The sequence below is a fragment of the Hippocampus guttulatus genome, chromosome 14 (assembly GCF_054856545.1).
Source record: "Hippocampus guttulatus isolate MCC_2025c chromosome 14, RoL_Hgut_1.0, whole genome shotgun sequence".
Taxonomy (NCBI): domain Eukaryota; kingdom Metazoa; phylum Chordata; class Actinopteri; order Syngnathiformes; family Syngnathidae; genus Hippocampus; species Hippocampus guttulatus.
Genome location: NC_141274.1, coordinates 6850693 through 6872771, shown reverse-complemented (window position 1 = coordinate 6872771; position 22079 = coordinate 6850693). Strand labels below are relative to the sequence as shown.

At 41.9% G+C, this 22079-nt stretch overlaps 1 protein-coding gene across 1 annotated transcript; it reads left to right on the top strand.

Annotated features, from left to right (window-relative positions):
* The first annotated feature begins 11821 nt into the window (after positions 1 to 11821).
* Positions 11822 to 21241, top strand: dmbx1a (diencephalon/mesencephalon homeobox 1a). Its single transcript, XM_086129184.1, has 5 exons — positions 11822 to 11959; positions 15512 to 15666; positions 15937 to 16115; positions 16838 to 17216; positions 18587 to 21241. Exons 2-5 carry the CDS (start codon positions 15513 to 15515, stop codon positions 19039 to 19041), a joined length of 1167 nt encoding a protein of 388 aa, XP_085985310.1. The 5' UTR covers positions 11822 to 11959; position 15512; the 3' UTR covers positions 19042 to 21241.
* Positions 21242 to 22079: the final 838 nt, after the last annotated feature.

Below are 22079 nucleotides of genomic sequence, written 5' to 3'. Positions count from 1 at the left end.
CCCAGGTTAGGAGCGCCAGGCTCTGCAAGATCAAGATCACCTTTCACGTAAAATAGGAAGTTGATCATATGTTCACAAAATTTAACCACAAATGTATGTGCCTAGTTTGCTGAGAGACGCGATCAACGTGAAAGATTTCAATCTGTCACCACAACAACACTGATATGAAAAGTACACAAAAAAAAACACACAGGAACCGATGACAGTTCGTTTGAAATGTTTGAGGAGTTACGAAATGTATACACGACATAGACGTACTTTCATTTAATAGTGTTACAAATGTGTATGGTGGCTTAATTAGACAAGTGGCTGGTGGGACGGATGGCGCACCCACCATGATGCAGAGGGGAAGCACCGGGGGACAAATTTTGCTGCCTGGTACTGAACTGTTATGTAGTCTTCACTTGGGGATTTTGAACAATATGCAGGACAAACGTGCCAGTATCAATACCTTTACCAGTGAGTTGATTTTGGTGAAAATGACTATAGTGGTTTTCTGTTCAACGTTTTTGTGCCATCATTGAATGGGAATTTTGGGGGTGATAGAACCTTTTCCACAGTGGGAGTAATCACAGTCTTTGTTTCTTTCTTTTTTTTTTTTGTTTGCTTGCTTCCAGGGTTTTGTATTTGAGGAGTTTCCGTTTAAGAATTCAAATATAGTTTTGAGATATTCTTCAGTACATTGATTAAAAAAACAAAAACAAGATCCATGCATATATTTTGTTCTTCAAGCCTTTCAGGGACAGCGGTTACTACAGTGGACATCTTATCATATTTTCAGATTCAGGTTACAGGCTGCATGAAAGGGTTAAAATTGCATTTTTGACATACATCTGGTCAGGAAATGTGTGGGGCCAAAACCGCTTCCCTCAGTGCGGCTATAATATTCGCCGTTCCTCAGAGAGGATAAAGAACGTACTATTCCTGTGGGTATTTTTTATATCATCTGTTCATGTGTTACCTCATAATTTGAGTTTAAATATTGCTAAAGGGGTGATAACACTGAGGATCAGTGCTATTCGTGATGCTATTCGTTAGTCCATCTATAGCATTTCGCATTGTGTGTTTGCATTCATCTAGCTTGAATCTTTTTTGAAGAGTTCTTTACTCTGCCCCACTGCTGAGTTCACTGCCACCATACAACGGCTTGTATCTTGAAAGAGTTTTACGTCATTGATTTACTATTTAAACCCAGCGGCGTTTAAAAAAAAACAACACAGTAAAGGGTGTTTACAAAAGTTGCAAAACTTTTTTTTTTTTTTTGCCTTCTACACAGAAGCCCGCGTGACCCATTTCGGAGCTTAAAAAGGAGCCTGAAGAGGCTGAGCAGAATCATCTGAACGCTTCCTTGACCCACACGTCTCTCTTTTAGCCAATTAGCCACCATCACAGGCTCCGATTCAGCTCTTATTTGCTTGCCAAAGAGGCTCAGCTGCACGACCCTCGGCCGCGCGGAGGCACGCTGCCTTCACAGCCCTCCCATCCCCAAGTCTTAATTCAGACACTTTGAAGTATCGCGGTCCGAGGTGAGGAGCCACTCAATCAATTACGAATAAAATAATCTCCTTATGATATTTCAAGGTTTTCTCCAAGTGGGAGGAGAGAGAGGAGATCACCAGCGCCAAATCAGTCTCTCAACTGCGTCTAATGTGACAGGGGGAGAATCAGCGGAGAGGACGGCAGGAAATTAAATAAGAGGGGAGAGAAAAAAAAAAAGATTACGTTTAAGTGTGTCACCTCCGAACACTGCAGGGAAATCGCAAACCTGATCCATAAGCAGGTGGCGGTGGTGCGGAGGAGCGAGGACGGATTATTGCAAGCTGAGTTGAAAGAGGACAAACGGTTGCTTCAAAAAACCTTTTTGCGCACCACTGACGGCAAGCACGCTCACAATACTGCATATATTCTAAATAAACCCTACAAAAAAAAAAAAAGAGGTAGAAAATCTGACAATTCATTAGGGACACCTTCAACGGCATCAGCGATTCTGCTGATGCTCTTGCACTGTCGGCTAATGAGATGTGAAATATTTTGACACCTTCTTTAGCATCAGGGGAGAAATATTAGAAAGGAGTTTTGAGTCAACTCATGTTTAGGATCGATGCTTCCTGCTGTGTTTTGTTGACCACATTCATGTATAGACTTCATTACTGATTAATCGTAATAATCATTTAAAAAAAAAGGAGGACACTTGTAAGGGACTGAGAACTTTTGAACATTAGTATATACTACATACATCAGTGCCCTGCCCATAAATATATAAAATTTAACAAAAATAAAACTAAAAAAAACAAAAAACTTGTGACTGCGGTGTAGATCATCAGACTCATTTTTTTGTTCCATCATCATAGTATTTATATTTTTTACTATAGACTTGACTTTTTGTTAATTCAACATAGAAGTTTTTCTTTGTATCGTGGGAGATAAAGTCGATAGATATTCGAACCTTTTCGAGAGTCGTTCAGAAAAAAAGACTGTCAGAGCTGTAGCGAAGCGCCGCACGTAATAAAGATCGAACATAAAACCTGAAACAATATATCATAATAATAAATAAAGTATTCTTTTTGGAATCTCTGGATGGAATCAGTTTTCTCTTTTGGGTGTGACTGGCCGATGTGAAAACATGCTGACTTCATTGAACTTTTGGATGAAGTCAGATCATGCGGTGACAGTCAAGCAAATAAAAAAAAAAAACAACAACAAAAATGCACCTTTCGACAGCATCATCCACGCAATGCAATACGAATGCCACATCCTCACTCTCTCCCCACCTCGACTGTCGCTCGGCCATCGCGCCTGCGGCCGTTCCGACTTTTTTTTTTTCCTTCCACGGCTGAGTGTTGTTTGTGCTGCTGCAAGCTCAGCCATCAGCACTCATTGATCGCTCGCCTTCATCCTCGCCATCCCCTCCCCGTCTACCTGACGACCACCGCTAATTCCACCCTTCTTTGTCAAAGATTGAGCGGGTCTGAGCCAAAAAAAAAAAAATAAAAATCAATAATGGAACCAAGTGGGGCGGGGTCAGGGGTCAATGAGGTTCTTGAAAAGTGTGTCGGGGGAAGGAAGCGACGAGAGGGCTTGTCCGTGCGTGCGCGTGTGTGTCTGCAGCATAAGGAGTGGTCAACAGAAACAGTGTGACCAAAGGCCTCGCGGGTGTATGTGTCAAGCTTGTCACGGTTCAAATTTATGACCATTGATCCATGTGTGCGCGCGTGTGTGTGTATGTGTCGCATGGTAACGAGTGTGTGTGGTGGTTTGGATCATGGTGGAATCTGACAGGGGTGAGGAGTCATCAATATAAAGCCCATGATGGCCAAACGAGCAAGGGAAGCAAGGGAATGAGCCCCTTGGGATTTCAAATTGGGCTCCTCAGTTCATATCTTGTACAGTAAAACTTTGTGATGACCGAGCCCTGTTCAAATTTTTGCCCTATAAAAAAATGAGACCAAGATAGATTCTATCTTGGTCTAATAACCAAGATACAGAAGACTAATAACAGCTATCTCGCAACAAGGTTTCATTTTGCGCAACTTGTCAATCTTCTGTAGTCAAACTTTCATGCCATTGCAGGTCAATAACATTGTCCCAGTGTTGGCTGGTTCGTTTTTATTTTTATTTTTTTGTGAAAATGCTTCTACGTTAAACTCACATTTAATTTGGGGGTAATCTTAAATTCAGCCAACCGCACTGAACCAACAGCTCATCCGTCATAGTGTCAGTTAGAATTTAGCTTAGCTATCCCCTGCTGCTTGTCAGTTTGCTTGCTCATGCCCCTACTGTTAAAATCTACATCAGTAATCACTCACTGAAATCTTCCCCAAAACACTAAACCATTAGAGCTTGGGCGTGTGCATCAAAATCACCCATTTAATTGCCAACGTTCTTTTGGCAATACGTTACTATCCATATTGTACATACGCACACACACAAAAAAACTTTAGTGTTTGTTTCTCAGAGCAGACAAGAGCATCACTTAATATGTGAAATCTACTGGTGTCCACAGACACGTGCTGACTGTACATCCGTAACACAAATGAATGTGCGCATGCGCAAACACACAAACACACACAAGCAGCGCTAAGTTGGGAATGGAAGATGAAAACTCGAAAAAAACCATTTGCAATTTAAATGGAAATGTAATGAGCCAGCGTGGCAGAAAATTAGTCTGCTGATCAATTGATCAAGTCAAGGACAAATAGGTAAACAAACATATCTATTAGCCTCCTGCTCCACCCTCTCCCCTGCTGTCACAAAGTACTGGAGGATCACCGTGGTGTGTGTGTGTGTGTGTGTGGTGGTCTCTCACCAGGGGACCCCTTGAACAAACACATGCTAAAAGTGCTCACACTCCAAGCCCGTATACACAAATGTAAGCACACACACAAACACACACACACGCAGTAGCATCGAGCCCAGTGTGAGCGCCCTGCCCAGCTTGTTACACAGACAGTTGGGCCCAGCAAGATTCCTTTCAGAGGCGACAGATAGAACAGACGAGCGGGCACTTAAGGGGCCTGGGGGGGCTCCAGTCAGGACTTGAAAAGCGGGGTGACATCGGACCCGCTGCCGGGCCTCAGCCCAGTGCGTCAGTTGAAAAGCACACTTTCAGACATCACGTTGCATCAGTAAAACCGAATGCAGTGGTGCATTGGCTTGCAAATTCAATCCGCATCCGTGACGATTGTCGTGACCGAGAGCACTTTCAAACCATCACCCCACCGTCTCAAAATACACAAATCTATAAACATTTGTGGCCGCTTGAGTTCAATTCCTGTTCAATTTAGGGGACTTCAAATTCACTTCCTCTTACTCTGCTATATTTTTATATATACTTATATCGTGTATTTATATACAGTATACTATATATACTCTGCTATATTTTTCCACTTTCCATTCCTCTACTCCAGTACTGTCATCTCGCAAAAATCTGATTCCATTTGACAAGACGGAAAGATGTGACAATACACACAGATGGAAAAGATCAATATTTCAGTCATCAATTTGTGGCGATTGCAGCGCAAGCATACACGATTCGTGACCGCTTGAATAAGAGCCGTTGTTCAAATCAAATGTCATAAAGACTCTGCCAAGGACAACGTTACATCGCTTCATTCATTCCAACACTTTCCGTTCTTGAGATGATAACGTCAGGACACGAGACGAGGTTGACAGCTTCAGCAATTCTTTCTCAGGTGATTTCATGCTGGCTGCATGTTCAACGAACAGAGAAAACTGCCTCCACCTCCACTTTGGAAGCAGGACAGGATATTACCCTGAGCTTTTGAGGGCAAGGACGTAGGCAAAGGCATTTGAGAAGCTATTATATCTTCTTGTACACCATCAGTGACAGTTTGGAGTGCTCTATTCTGATATCTTTTGATACCAAGTCTGACGTGAATCAAAATCGTTTCCGGTGTGTGACTTTGTTAGATTCTCTAATACACTAATTGCCAGCTGATCGCAGTGTGTGTGTGTGTTATATTATATATATATATATATACACACATTTATACATACCGTATTTTCCGCACTATAAGGCGTTTCGGAGTATAAGGCGCACCTTCATTGAATGGCCTATTTTAAAACCAGTTTCATATATAAGGTGCATGTATTATAAGGCATAAAGAATAGAAGCTACAATAGTGCCTGTGGTTGCATTATGCATCCACTAGATGGAGCTACACTAAAGAGAATACAATACAATACAATGCTGCTTTATTTATATTGAGGTTTCACAACCACTGCAGCTGTGACAAAGTGCTTCACGGGATATTTGGAGCACTACGTCCGAGAAATCAGAATATTGATCCATATATAAGGCACATCGGATTATAAAGCGCCACTGTCTGCTTTTGAGAAAATTGAATGCTTTTATACATATATATATCTGTATATACATATATAGATATATATATATAGATAGATAGATATAGATATATGAAAAGTATATTTAAGTACGGTAACCACATGAAACGCCTTTGGGATGAAACTCAACGCCGTGAGTCAGTTCTCGCAGACATACAGTACACATCCCAATATTCTGGTCCGTATAAATGAGTGATTGTCTCAGTGCAGACCCGCATATGGACAAAACGAAATGAAAGCCTACTGATGAGGAAACAGCAGGTTAATACAGGATCAAGAAACCGGGCGCGGGTGGCGGGGGGGGGGGGGGGGGGGGGTTGACACAGACAAAAAGAACAAGCTTTTTAAAGAGGGCCATTTGTAAAACAAGGAGTTTGAGCCAGATTATAGGGCAACAATGACACAATCCCTTATGTTCATTCCTGTAATGCGCTGTGAAGAAGAGGATTTGTACTTTATTGTGAAGGAATGCATCGCGGCTCTCTTCTTCACTGTCTGCCTGCCTATTTAGGAAATATTCCCCCCCACAACCCCCATCCCCCCTCCTGAGGCCAGGTGTAATCCCTGCACGGCAGAACCCGACGCCTTCAGCCAAGTCCTGATCAGCCTTATAATGGTTCAAGTATTTCTAGTGATACCACCGGAGGGGAAATTCCCCTCAATCCAGTTTAAAGCTTTCTGTGACGCCGCAGAGAAGAGACTGTTGCTGCTTTTGGGTCGACTGAATCGTGGATTTCTCCCCCTTCGTCGTCTTCCCCCGGTCCTCGGTGGGTTCTATTGGATTGCCTGAATTGCCTCTAACGACTTAATTGCCACAACTATTCGCTTCATTAGCGCTCTTAGCTCTATTAGGAATCAACAGAGCCAAGGAGAAGATGATAATTGGCAAGAGTTAATGATGGCAAATGTCTAAAATTAAATGCTTTTGACAGTTTAGATAGATTTTCGGGCCGGAATGGCTGATTTGAAATGGCAGTAAAAAGTGAAGAGCCAGAGCAAGTAATTAGAGCAAGTTTTTTCTTGCTTTTTTTTTTGGGCGTCCACAGAGCTCTCTCTTAAACCTTTGTAAACCCTCAACTTTCAGAAACTCATCTCCGTTTTATGGCCTGACCGTCTGCAAAGTGCAGCAGATACAGCGGGATTGTCACTAAAGTCAGACAGACGTTTGAGAGGAAGTGAAGGGATTTTACAAGATAGTTTCTCCGGCACGCCGTAAAGATCCCCTTAATTGAGGGAAAAGAATGGAGCCGGGCTAAGAGCGAGGGCCACACCTGAGTCGAACGGCATTAGGAAGATTAGCTGAAGAATGTGGAGATTATCTTTGAGTGAGTCTAACACCTATTTTAAACATTGGAATCAAGAGGGGAAAACAGTCAGTCGCTCTAGAAACAACAGGGAAAGAAGCTTGCGATTTGCCAATGACAGTTTCAATGCAAAAAAAAAAAAAGTAATTTTTGGGGGGTTTTGGAATCCAGTTTTACCGATTAGCAGAAGATTTGGTAGCTATGTTCATGTTCTAATTGTTAGTCATCGCCACTAGCATTTTGGAAAAATTCTGCCCCGGAATTCCGTTTCGACTGACAGCATGAAATTTGGTAGACATGTCCACCATGAGAAGACTCACAAAAACATCTTAAGAACCCATGCCCAGAAAGATGCAGGAAGTCTGCCATGAAGCGAGCATTTCAAGGACAATATGGTAAAAAAATATATATGTTTGGTAGCATCAGATGGAATTTTTGGGGGGTGGGGGGGGGGGGGGGGAAATCCAGCCCTGATAGCCACTTAGCAACATTAAATTTGGTCGCGATGTCTCTCATGAGTAGACATGCCAAAAAGTCTCAAAAATACATTCCCTAAAAGATACTGGCATTCGGTCATCTTATTTTGAAGAGGACATTTTAGCACACCCTGGAATTTATTTGTAATTAATTTATTTCTTTTTAATTCAGCTCCAAAAGCCAGCTCCACTTGGCAAAATTTGGTTAAAAAAAAAAAAAAAAAAAAAAAAAAAAGGCTCCAAAACTCAACCAAAAAAAGACACTGCGAGTTTTCCAACTTTGTTTTTCAACACTCACTTCAGGGACAGTTTTGGTCAAAAGTTACTGCTTTAAACCCTGAAACCAGTTTCGATATAGTATAGTTTCGAAACGTGATATTTGGTTAGCATGTCTATCCTGAGTGAACACCAAAATAGCCACATGTCTGAAAGGACTCGTGAAGACAGCCATTTTGTTTTCGATTGGCCATTTCTGTGACATTTTTGTTCGCATACCCTCAAAACTACAAATTTCAGTCATCTGAAGTTTGTCATTTTGCTTCGAAGCAGGCGTTTTAGTGTCACGTTTAGCCATTTCCACATGTCCCTCAAACACAAACTTGTCTGAGAGATTTTGTCTGACACCAAATTTGTCAACATTTCCCAAAATTAAGGTTGGGACCCAATTGGTGCAATAATAAAATTTTTTATGGGGTCCTCTGAGTTGTAATTGTCAAATTGGCAAATTAGGACGAATATAATTTTTTTCTTTTTTTTTGGTTCATGTATTTCGTCAGTGTGGCGGTTATCATGTATTGATTGCGATGGCTAACATGATTCATTGCAGTATGTTACGGTCCCTTGAAAAAGTCGGGTCTCCGTTTCAACGCAAATGTTTCATGAAGTCGTAAGAGCGGAAAATACGATCGCTTGAACTCCCTTAATGAAAAACGAGACGCATCCCGCATACGCTGGCCTTATTTTTGCTCTCTCCGAAACTTCAAGCCTCCCTGTATGATCTCACCTTTCTCTTCCGTCAAACCCTCTCTTTCAACGCATCTTCAGGTTTTTTTTTTCTCAGCACATAGGTGGATTAAGGCAGAGGGGGCTTTTGTTTAGATAAAGCGAAGGATTAGGGAGAGATTTGCCCCCATAAAGTTGTGGGCTTGATGGGCCTTTTATCCCTGCATGTTCCGAAAGCTGTGTTGCCTCTGGATTAGGACTATACAATGGGGCTCCTTGTGCAGTGGGATGCGGGCCAGGGAGAGAGAGAGAGAGAGAGAAGAGCGAAGACAAGAAAAAGAAAGGCGACGGAGGAATTGAGACAAGGGAGAGGAGAAGAATGGATGGATTGAGAGAGAGGAGGGGGCATGTGGGGGAATTCTGCAACCATTAGAGGAAAGTGACGGGTTAAAAACTTTGAGATGAGGGATTTGTTCAGAGAGGTTCTGAAATCTGGTTACAATAAAAGGGGATATTAGGAGGATTCAGCTGACAATAACACCTCACACCCTCTTTAAATCAATTTCTCACATGCGTGTTTAGAAAAGGACGAAAAGGAAAAAGGAGTGGGTTTCGAAATATGAAGGTGTGCTAAAAATGCGTCCGTGAGGCAGCTCAAGGCAAATTGCTTTGTTATTAAGGGAGGGGGGGGGGGGGGTCCCCTGCAAGTCGTCGATTTTAAACCACACATCAAAATGATTAATTGCCGTGGGATGAACAGATGCTGAAATACCCTTGAATGGTGCCGCGGAGGCTGAGTTTTGCAGGATTGCGCACCTAATGTATTCATGAAGTTGCAGAAACATCATTAAGACTATTAATTAGCTATTAGGGAGCATCATTCACCAAATAGCAGTTCAGCGTGCGGCGATTTTCCTGCACAAAATAAAACCACTTAAGAACACATGTCCAAAAAGTAAGCAGCAGAAATGGACATTTTGGTATAAATGTACATTTGGGACAGCATACCCGAGAATTTTGGAAAAATTCAGCCCCGTAAGTTAGTTTTACCTCGCAACGTGAAATTTGGTGGTCAAGTCTACCATGAGTAGCCGCATAAAAAAAGTCTCAAGAAGCGGTGCTCAAAAAGATGTGGAAGGCCTGTCATTTTGTTTTTAGGCAGCCATGTTAAGAACATTTGGGTAATAATGCATGTTTGGTAGCATCCGCTATGGGGATATTCAGCCCCGAAAACCAACTTTATTGAGCAAGATAAAACATTGTAGTCATGTCAATAATGAGTAGACACACCAAAAAGTCTCAAGAAGCCATGTTTAGAAGTCTCCCATTTTGGTTTATGGCAGCCATTTTAGAGACATTTGGTAAATAAAAATAAAAAAAATTGGTAGCATCCCTGACAAAGCGGAAGCCGGTTTGATTTAGCTGGATGAAATTTGGTCGTCATGGCTATATCATAAGTAGCTGTGCAAAAAAAAAAAAAATGGCAAAAAGACACAGGAAGTTTGACAGTTTTCTTGGAAGCGCATATTTTAGGGACACTTATGAACAAAGATTCCTTTTTGGTAGTTTTTTGGGGGGGTTTGTTTTGTTTTTTGTTTTTTAGAATTTCAGCAAAATTCAGCCTGGAAAGCTGGTTTCATTTCACAACATGAAAATTGATAGACACGTCTGTCATAATGTACAACAAAGTGTCAAGAACGTAGACCAGCAAGACACAGAAACTCTGCTGGTTTGTTTTGAAGCAGTTATAAATAACTGTACCCCTGCAAGATACAAAACCACAGAGAGAAAATGCTGGGGGGGGGGGGGGGGGGTTGTGTCAATTTTAAATGAGTTTTTAATCAGCTGATGGGGGTGGGGGGGGGTCACTGTCTCGCCACCTTGTATTGAGCAGTGCACCACCACAGGCTACAGGGGTAAGGGGAGCTGTTTTGGGGGACGTTTAAGCCCCTCAGACGCGCTGGACAGCTACCGTCGCTCTCTAAGGAGCTTTGGGTGGAGAGGCGCTCAGAAGAAACTCTTTCTCGCTTTAATTGCTTTAGAGACGCTCCCCACAAAGAGACAGTGGCCAGATTTACCTCCCGTTTAAGTTCTTATTTCCATTGGTTCACAAGTTAATCCTCTTTCTCGCGCGCAGCGAGAGAGAGAGAGAGAGAGAGAGAGAGAGAAACTGCAGAGGTGCACGAAACTTTAAGGGAACCGATGATAATAACAAAAACAACAATAATAATAATAATAATAATAAAGAGGAAAAAAATATAAATTACAGCTAATTCAAAATTTTAACCGCCATTGTCTTGTTCCACTCAAATAATGCCCAAAAAAACGTTATATATATATATATATATATATATATATATATATATATACACTGTATATAGATGAAATTTCTTAAAGAACGATTTTTAAATTGTTGTCTATTCTATCCCAACCTGTTGATATTTGTGTCCAACACGGTCACAGATCAAAACTGTCCCAACCAAACCCTCTCCGAGAGAATCTCCCTGCAACCAAAGATGCAAGCTTATGCATTAAAAGGCTACTTTGCGCTGCCCTTAATTCCCCACCTAAACGGTTTTGCTCCGGGAGAAGAAATCTTCTCGCTCTCTCTTGAAGAAAAAAAAAAAAGAAAGAAAGAAAAAGGAAGAAAAAAACCCTTCAAGAAGAGAAGGGCATTATTGCCGTAATCCTCTTACCCGCAGTCATTTTAAGACAGGGGTTTTTGGAGGCTGGGGTGGCGTCTTGTCTTCCCTATCCCATCCCAAATCCTTCAAGGCCGGGAGGAGAGTCTCGAGGCAGCACCCCGGCATCTATTAGTCATCTCGCCAAAGTCTCTTCTTCCCCTTTAAAAAAAAATTTAAAGCCTAAACGCAAACAAACCAAAGGTTTCTTCCCACTCATCACAAAGGATGCAGATTGCATTCACACGTCAAGAACTGGTACAACGGAAAACATGTGCAAAACTAGAATAATCTTTTTTTTTCCACGTTAAATCAGAAAAGGTGCGAACACTACTGATGGTTTCTCCACTTTTGCTCCTATGAGAATAAAACTACACCTGCCCAAAATAAGATCGTGATGAGAAAGTCGAAGTTCGGGTTGGGGAGCGAATACTGGCTGCTTTGCTTGATTGACGTCCACGGGAGCCAATAGCGAGCGAGGAGGAGCCGGCCCACACGCTTCCCGAAATAAAAAACCTTCCTCCGTCTCCTCCTCGGACCAGGACGAGTCGAGCACGAGTCTCCACCGATACGGGAACGCGCGCACACTTTGGACTTGGAGACAAGACAAGCAACAAGACTGCACTACTTTTGACGAAGTCGGAGGGGGAAAAAAAAGATTTATCGCGTGCCACCTTCCTGACATTAGAAGGTAAGAATATACTTTTTTTTTTTTTGAAACAACAAAAATCCTAACACGGTTGAGGCTAAACTTCTACGCGACTTTTTTTCTTCTTCTTTTCAAGGTTACTTATTTTTGTAAATTGAGAAAAATGTAGACACGACATTAGGTGTTATCCAATTAAGTTTACGGAGAACCAAGGCTACAAGTCCACGTCGGTCGGATGGTGTCAAAGTAGTGTAGTCACAAAATAACATCATAAATAAATTGATTTTTTCTCAATTATGGCACAAAAGATTTGGTTGGCGTTGTTTTTAACCACGTGACATTCCAAATCAACTCTTTCCTGTTTTGGACTGGCTTTTATTTACACACGTGACCAGAGGTCAATTTTGTTTGAAAACGTCTCACTATCCGGCAGTAGAACCACGTGATTTCTTTCAGTGAAGAAACGCAATGATGATCATTTCAGTGCAGTTGTTCGAATAAATTGACACACCTGGCAGAATTTGTAAGATGTGCACAGCGAGTGATCAGGAAAAACCAATGACTTCATTTTCCCTGGAGTTGAAATGAACAGAAAAAGCATAAACAGAGCAAGAAAGAAAATAATGAGATGCTGCGGTGAGTCACTAAATAATTAATTTAAAAAAAATATATTTATTTATATATATTTAGTCTTCAAGGGTATGTATAAACTTGTGAATGTATTCATTCCAATCTAATCCGATTCAAAATTATTTAGCGCAATTTTAAAGTCAAGAAAGAAAGAGCCGAATAAATGTGACCGAGGCATGCGAAATGAACCATAAAATCATTAACAGTTGCAACCATAACAATTAAATATGTGAAGTGATATTCATAATATATAGAATGTCTTTTTGGAATAATTTGAGATGCTCAGGATTAAGAAATTAGTTTATTTGTATGACAACATCTTTCTCGGTTCAATTTTGAATTTCTAAATAAGTATTTCAGAGTCCAAATGTTAGAAAGTCCCCGATAACTTGCAGAGCTTGTTTATACTGAATACCATTTTCAGGAAAATAGTCAATTTAATCATACATATTTTTAGATTAATAAAATGTTTGGCAAACGTAAAAAAAAATATATATATAACATGTTTTCAAATTCTGCCCATTTCCACACTCTGAAAAGTGCTGCGTCAAAAACAGCGTTGGCCAAAACATGGAATGACCCAGGTACATGGGTCAATTTGACCCCTCCCCATCCCCCAAAAAAGAACAATTGGTTGTTTTTATATCAGAACAACCCAAAGTTGGGTCAAACTGACCAAGCTCGTTCAGGGTTTTCTTTTTCATTGCTATCTTGAAAGTATAGTTAAAAAAATACGAAATATTAAAATAATCTTTAGGCTCCGCATTGCAAATCCGGACGGTAGAAGAAAAAGCGAGTCTTGACCCAATGTGACCGTCCCGAGCGCAGAACAGATTGCCAGGCCCTGAGGGCTGCTCGCCAAATACAATTTTTCCTCATTTACTCGGATCAAAAGACGTGCACTGTACACGCCAATTTCCATAATGACGCTTTGCTAATCGAAGCATCGCGCAGCCCGCCCGCCCGCAGCGTTGACGCAAGCCGCCCTGATGCGTGACTACATCGCGGCCTTCCGCGATCCACCTTCGCGCTCCGTTTGCCGCAAATAAATATGTGCGCGACCGAAACCGAGAACCGCACTCGGCTGTCGTTCAATGACGCGGTCACCCCGAATGCATTTAAAAGTACACTCGGAATTCTCAAGTATTGCATTAAAAAGGTTCTCCGCCGTGAATGTGTCAGCGTTGATGATAAATGGAGGGCCTCGCAGTCGAAACCTATTTGCACTTCCATTAGACGGGGAGCCAAATGGGGATCAACATGCATATTTTGACCCGCGGAGAAGCCATACATCTCAGCCAAAACGTTGCCAGGGGGCGATGGGATAAGAGGCCGCTAGAGAGGGGAGGGAGGGAGGGAAAGGGGGGTTGCGGGGCATTCAAGTCAAATACTTGAGGGAGGAAAGTAAATGTTTAGCGAAGCACCTTCTGTCCCGGCGAATTAAACGATTCCCCACTGCCCTCTGATCACATCCATCAGTTGCTCTAGACCCCCGAACAGCCGCCGAATGGACACATACACACTCACAAAACCCACACACGCACACGGAAGTTCCATAGTAATTATAATGACAACAAACAGAAAAAACAATAATAATATTTGACCAAAAAAATCCTGCAAAAACTCGAAAAGTGCTCCAACTACTCCCCAAACTTATGTTAGAATCGTGTGAAATATGAACTCCTGTTATACTCCTATGCTAACAATATCAAAATAATTATTATTCTAACAACCAACATTATCACAAAAACAACAGCATTCGCTACAGTGGCACTTGAGATTGTTTTTCATTCTGTAGTTGCACTTCCCGGCCACAACGTTAAGTCCATTTACACAGAAGGGTTCAGTGTAAAAAACAAAAACAAAAAAAAACTGGCCCAATATAAGATAAGAAAAACTGTCACACAATGGAGAAATTCGCAATCCGATCAATTATATGTTAATATGATAAAATATTATATATGATATATAATATACTATATATATATATAGATAGATACATACATAGATACATAGATAATATAAAAAATAAAATTACAAAATAGGCAACCAAAATATTTGAACTAGAAAGATACAGGACAGTTCAGCAAAACCGCATACATAAATAACTAAATATTTACAAAAACATTTATATCAATGTCCTCGAAGGGTTATCGTGGACGTTTTTTTTTTAAACTCTTGTACTATAGATTTCATTTAGTTGTCCGCGGCAAGTGGATTAAACAACAACACAAATAATGATGCTATAGAAAATTAAATATATACAGTATTGCCTGCAGGATAAGAATTCATGTACTAATACTTTATGGAGCACTTTTAAACGCTGATGCCATTGAAGCAGTGCTTTGGGCTTTGGAGAGTTCCCCTTCTGTCACCCTCCTCCATAGTAATACATATCTAATACTAATACATATCTAATCGTGTCCTCAAGCGGTCCATCTAGCACGTTGTAGGCCGGTTAGTGACAACCAAAATATTCTTCCCTGGTGAAATAATTTTGGAATGGATTTTAGGTAAAATGCAAGCGTCGGACAAGTTGCGTCATTTGAGCCAATTTAAAAAAAATCCATATACCATATCGTATCGCTTTTTTTTTTTTTGGGTTATTATCCTACAGATGGTTAATCAACGTCTTGATCTGTCAAAGCAAGCATTTTCCGTGGGGATTGGGCTTCTGAGGGGGATCACTGAATACATTCGTGAGGAAGGCATCCGATACGGTTCATTATGGCAACGAGTGGTAATTGCCCCCAATTAAAAGCCTTTTGTATAATTAATGGAATGAGCAATGCCATAATTGGATGTTAATGGATAACAAGTTTGTCGGGGCGCACGCATTAACACCGGGGTGGCCCTCGAGTGCGTCAATTACAAAAAAAAGAAAACGGTTGGGGTGGGAGGGGGGGGAGGAGAGATTGTAAAGGTAGCCTTCATCCTCATTTCCTCTCTGCATTTTCCCCACAGCATGCAGCACTACGGCGTGAACGGCTACTCGCTGCACGCCATGAACTCCCTGAGCGCCATGTACAACCTCCACCAGCAGGCGGCGCAACAGGCGCAGCACGCGCCCGACTACAGGCCCTCCGTGCACGCGCTCACCTTGGCGGAGCGACTCGCTGGTAATTGTGTACACGCTCGCTCACGTTGACGACGCGTGACGTTGGGAGAAATTATATTGCGACCACAACATCGATTATTGAAATGCTAAGAAAAATTATTAAATGGTGGCACGGATTAGGTGTAAGTGACATGCTCACTTATCGGACATGCCACCCCCTCAAATGTTGAATGGTAATTTAAAAAAAAGAGAGAAAGAGATACGTCGGTGGTCGCCAGACTGTGAAATCAAACGGGGAATGTTTTGTCTTCCAACGGCTGCGCATTTCAAGACATCATCCTGGAGGCTCGTTACGGCTCTCAGCACCGCAAACAGCGCCGGAGCCGCACGGCCTTCACCGCCCAGCAGCTGGAGGCCCTGGAGAAGACCTTCCAGAAGACGCACTACCCCGACGTGGTGATGCGGGAGCGGCTGGCCATGTGCACCAACCTGCCCGAGGCCCGCGTGCAGGTGGGCACAAATACATTTTTTGTATCTGTATATAGTTCATTAAATGTTTTTAAGACCTGTTTCAAAGTCCAAGCATTTGGTGCGGAAACAAATTGCACACATTATGCTTTGTACTATATTGAAAGATGTTCGTAAAAGTGTGCCATGACTTTAAATGTTTTATTATCGAATGCATGGAGGTCAAATATGTATCCCATATAGAGAGATGCCTCTCTGTTTATAGAAATACTGTATGTGTACAGCATGCTGTTTATGTCCCTGACAGTATTGTGAATTTGTGTTCAACATTCAGTATTTAGAAATTGCCCATACTGTGAAAATCACAAATTGTATTTTTGAGGGGGGCTAAAACAGTAGTTTAGGTTGGGGCAACTTAAAAAATAAAAAGTCAATGATTTATATTTTAAACAACGGTGTTAGTTCGCACAACAAGGCAACCAAGTTGTTTTGACTTACCGGGATATCTTTAAAATGGGGGGGAGGACAATTAGCTCTGTTTACTCTTGATTTTTTGCACATACGGGAAAGTCAATTTTCACATGAGCAAAACTTAAACTATTTTATTGAATTGCCCAACTTCAAATTTGATTAAAAAAAATTGTTGGCTTGAAATTTTGAGTTCCACTCAACAGTGAGACGATTGTTCATTTGAACACTTGATATTGAGCCAATAAAACAGTACTCACCCAAATGCGTCGTCTGCTTCATCACCCGCAACCCAGGTTTGGTTCAAGAACCGCAGGGCCAAGTTCCGCAAGAAGCAACGCAGCCTCCAGAAGGAGCAGTTGCAGAAACAGAAGGAAACAGGCGCTGAAGGAGCAGCTGAGAAGGAAGACGTTCCTGCACCCTCCCCCACCGTCCTTCCTGACCCGCAGTTACCTCCATCCACCTCCGCTTCTCTGGACACAGAAGGTCCGGCGGTGCGCCCGGTCCCGCCGGACATGGAACTGAATGTCACGTCGGCGGAGCAGTCCGGCAGCGAGTCTGCGACGGAGGACAACGCCACAGATAAGGAGGATGAGAATAAATGTCAGCACAGCGAGAGAGCGCTGACACCGGGAGACGTGTCTTCACCCTGCAGAAGACTCAGCCCCAAAGCAGGTGAGAAGAACATGTCGAGTGAGAAAAAGATTTGTCTTTAAATATTTCATACATGCTGGAAGCTAATTGCTGGAAGCATCTGCAAAGACTGAAAACCATGCATGCTGAAAATGCAACTTCCATTTTGATAGCCCGCTGGTGTGGATGCTCAAGAGTGCCTCGTTGTTCGTCGCGAGTGCTTGGTCTTTATGAAGAGAAAGGTAGAATAGCAAAGAGGGGAGAAAAATCATTTTGGAAAATTCTGACTTGAAGGCCAGCATGTGGATTGGGGCTTCGGCCCCTTTAGAGTGCCTTGTTGTCAGCTATGAGTGCATGTGCATAGTGGAGAGAATAAAGAGGGAAGAGCAGGATTGTGAGGTGGTGTGGATGGTGGTTGGGACTCCCAACGTGACAGCCAGTATGTGCACAGGGGTTTCCTGCTGGGGTGGCCGCTTTAGAGCGCCTTGTAGTATTTCAGCGTGTTCGAAAAGAGCTTAAAAAACTGAGGATAGGGTCCACAGAAAAAAATGCAAATAGGTTCATTCGGAAATAGCAAACCTCAAATAGGTGAGGGTTCACTGTAGCATTCAAAAAAATTAATTTATATAATAAATAAGAGTAAAAATTGGGAATCTCTCCATTGTGACACAAATAAAAGTTCTCTTATATTAATAATACTAATAATAAAAATCAATGACCAGTGCAGGTTGTAATCCAACTATCACCCAAAATCATCTGGATTATGTTCCTGCTCACCAAACAAGGACTGAGCACACATAACATAACATTGGTCAACAGCAAGTTTTGATCAGAGGTGGCTTTGTGTGTCCTGAAAATTCTATTTGATTTGATCTGACCGATTTAAAAAATGTCTTTACTTGTTTTCTACCTCATCAGGTTTTCAAGATATTTTCATATGGTTTTTAAATCAAGTTTCCGCAATATGGATTTTATCATGCGCTGTCATTTATACCGATGACATTTCAGAAAAATAATCCCGCCGTTGCTGAATCTCACCCTTCATTCAGAAATATTACCAAATGATGTCTCTTACTATATCACATTATCTGATTGTTTTCAGCATTATCATCATTATGATGATGATAAAACGATGATGCGCTACAGAATAAAACAAGGCCACATTCGGAATCATACGGAGGTTCCTTTTAAGTTTACACAGTCAAAAGATGATTTGCTAACTTCAAAATTGAAGCGAGCGATCCCAATTTTGGCTGAGATTGAGATGTATAGAACGATGGGAATATTGTTGGGACCGGGCGATCGTCCTGTCACAAACTATCGAAACAACCGCAAATTGTGAACGTCAATAGGAAAGTATCCCTGAATGAATGATTTTTTTGTTTTTCTAAAGTGATCTTCTCCGTGTACAGACTCACCTCTGGTCTCTCCGTCCGTGACGACTTCCTCATCCGGCAGCAGCAGCGGCCTGGCTGGCGGCTGCGGCGGCGGTCCGCTCTCCCAGAACCACTCGTACTCCTCCTCCCCGCTGAGCCTGTTTCGCCTGCAGGAGCAGTTCCGCCAGCACATGGCCGCCACCAACAACCTGGTGCACTACCCTGCTTTTGACCTGGCCGCCCCCTCTTCGCTCCCCTACCTGGGGATGAATGTCAACATGCCCCCGGCGCCGCTAGGCACTCTCCCCTGCCAGTCTTACTACCAGTCGCTGTCCCATCATGCCCAGCAGGTTTGGAACAGCCCGCTGCTGCAGGCGTCGGCCGCGGGGGGACTGAGCAGCCACAACAGCAAGACCACCAGCATTGAGAACCTGCGGCTGAGGGCCAAACAGCATGCCGCCTCCTTGGGACTGGACACCTTGTCCAACTGAGAGTTCCACTTGGACGGAAAGCTTCGATCAGCGTCTGAAGCTAAATGTTCTCTTCCTCGCGTAGACAAGCGAGGAAAGGGGGGGTCACGGCATGCACAACTTAGTGAAGAAGCATCAACGGCTGCTGCTTTGAACTCGAGATAATAATCTGTGAAACCTTGGGGAAAGAATATGAGAAGTGAACAAACACAAAGGGAACGTTTCGACTCAAGGACGCTGATGATTTAAGTCTTAAAAAAAGTTAAACAAGAACATGTGATGTTTACAAAATTAATGTGAATATATCAGGCACTTTTTGAGGGATCCAGCGTGGTGATTGGAAGATATAAGTTACCGTACATAGCCCCAGACAGGACACACAATTTTTGTTTTAAATCATTGCTGCAATATACATATCAAGTCCCCCCCTCCCCCAATTTGTGGACATGAAATGGATATGACGTGCAAAAAATTGACATTTTTTGGCATTAAATTTGATCATCAAATTGTCATTTATGGCTATGATAAATATATAATATGCACACCAAATGATAATTTGTGCCCACAAAATACTATTTTGTGGCCACGAAATATGTATTACGTGCACACAAAATACTCATTTGTGGCCATGATAAAAAGTATAACATGTGCACAAAATACTAGTTTACGGCCACAAACTAGCTGTGGCTCCATACTGGACAAATTGGTAAGCAAATCGAGCGCACCTTCTCTAGAAATGCTAGATGCTAAAGCTACAATATGGACATGGATCATTGAATTTTTATTTTACACTAGGGATGAGCAATAAAAGGTTCGGGGGGGGGGGGGGGGAGCTTGGTTTTGCAAGGAATCATTATTACCAAGACATATTTAAATATACTCTTGAGAGCCATGTTGCTCGACAAGCAAAGGTGCGACTTGGTGACCTTGGACAGTGTTTAGTGCAGGTGCACTCCATTTGCTCACCCAGACGTCCACGTTGTTCATGGGAAGATATATTAAACCCACAAAAAAATGACTTTGGGACTTGCGTTGTACCTATTTTGTGGCCGCAAACTCGTACTTCACACTCATTTTTATATCTATGTTGTGGTCACGGTTTAATGAGCAATCTACACCCCCGCCTCCACCCCTCCATGTCATAACTCGGGCTCCAGATATATCTTGTGAAAAGCTGTTGAAAAGAAACAAAAAATACTTGAACAGTTGCATTGTACTGTATAGTGGACGCAACTTGTCAGGCATCACAGCATATAGGGAAAGAAAGCCACGACGTCCTCATCGGCATAATTTAAAAATGAGCAATTTAGCTATTTAATGGGCAGACACACGGCGCTTGGTGTATATCGGCGGCCTCGACGGTGATAACATGATTTCACCGACTAAATTCTCTAATCATTTTAACGACATCTGACCCGAGGGGGAGGCCGGGCCAGCGCAAATGTAATAAATGAGCACGCATTCCATTCAAGGTCGACTTGATCACTTCCAAAGGTTGGTCGACTTTAGCTGTCAACTGACGGAGCCCGTATGACTGACATCACTTTAAAATGAATGAATCCATCGTCAATAATGGGAAATGTTATCAATTAGTGAGGGCGGCGAGAAAAAACATGCCGCTTTTCAAGGAAAGTCCCACTGACTTCAGACGTTGGCTGATCATGTTTAGCGGAAATAGAAAGACATCAAATGGGGGAAAATAAAACATATACTGTATACATACACACACATTATTTTAATATGTGAAATATAAAATCTATCTTAATTGTAAAAACTGTACTATGTTATAAAACGGATGTACTCCTGTAAGTCTTTTTAGCCGTAAGATTGTATTTGCTGATCCCACCCGCCCTTACCCCTCGATGGATCGATCAATTTAATGGTTCTGCTTTTGGAACTGATTCGAAAGAAGCCAAACTGGACTTGAGTGCCGGCAGCTGTGTTCTTCTTTTCTGCATTGGGACACTAAAGCTTGAAGAAGGCAAAAATCGTTTTGGCGATTGATTGGGCCTGAAGTTTTCAATGTTCTATTTGAGTGCGGTTGTTCGACTGTTGCCGTTTGCCCCTCCGTCTTTGTCCACAATTTGGTCCCGTGGTATGTGGTAGATATTTTAGAACGTACACCTGTAAATTGTGGAAGACAAATGTTTCCTTTCCTCTTCCCAAACGGTGTTGACTTTGTGTTGTTGAAAAATATCTGTAAATAAATTTTTAAAAACTGCCTGAAGATGTTTATATTGGAAACTTGCCTGCAGGGTGCGTTTGTTTCATTATTTTCAGCATTATTTCAGGATTTCATTCATGTTCTCATTGTTCAATTTAGCCAACTAAGACATAAATCGATATGAAGAATTTTGACGTTTCACGCGACACTAAATTATTTACACTGAGTCAAACTTAAGAAATTAGCTGTCACACTTTACATTTTTTTAAAAGTTCTTCCAACGTTTCATTTTTACTTTATACAAAGCACTTTACGACATTAATTGTGATGTTATGACATCTTGTGCACAGATTTCCCCACAAGCTTTATTCTAGTTACTCTTATAATTTATTGTGCAAAAAAAATGTGCTTAATTTTTTATTTTTAAACCTTAACACTTAATCTTTTTAATTCCAAGCACCTGAAATAAATGTGACTTTTTTTTTTTTTTTTTACTTAACATCGGGGCTGCAATTACCATTTGTAGAGTGAAGCGGGACAGCAATTCAGTATTCGCTGCAGACTGGCGACAGGAGGAAATTAGTCATCTCGGAGATGATGAAGGGATGCAATAAAGGCCAAAAAAAAAAAAAGATCCAAAACATAGAAAATCTTCCGATGAGTGAAAAGTGGTTTGAATTAAAAAAAAAAAAAAGGGGGAGCCATAAGCCGTCCCCAATGAATAAGCAGGCCATTATCCTGAAGAATGACGGCCTGGGGCGGTGATTATGCTGCTATTATATCTTTAACAGCATGGTTTGTCAAAATGCACCCCCCCCCCCCCCCCACCCACCCGCTGCTAACTAAACACACACACACATATGGGGGGACATTGGGGACATCTCCAAAATGTGGC

Bases quoted from the DNA above. Each gene is read 5' to 3' on its own strand.
- dmbx1a (XM_086129184.1), top strand. From the start codon at position 15,513: ATGCAGCACTACGGCGTGAACGGCTACTCGCTGCACGCCATGAACTCC. The intron at 15,667-15,936 runs GTAATTGTGTAC...GCGCATTTCAAG, and splicing joins CTTGGCGGAGCGACTCGCTG to ACATCATCCTGGAGGCTCGT. The intron at 17,217-18,586 runs GTGAGAAGAACA...CTCCGTGTACAG, and splicing joins AAGACTCAGCCCCAAAGCAG to ACTCACCTCTGGTCTCTCCG.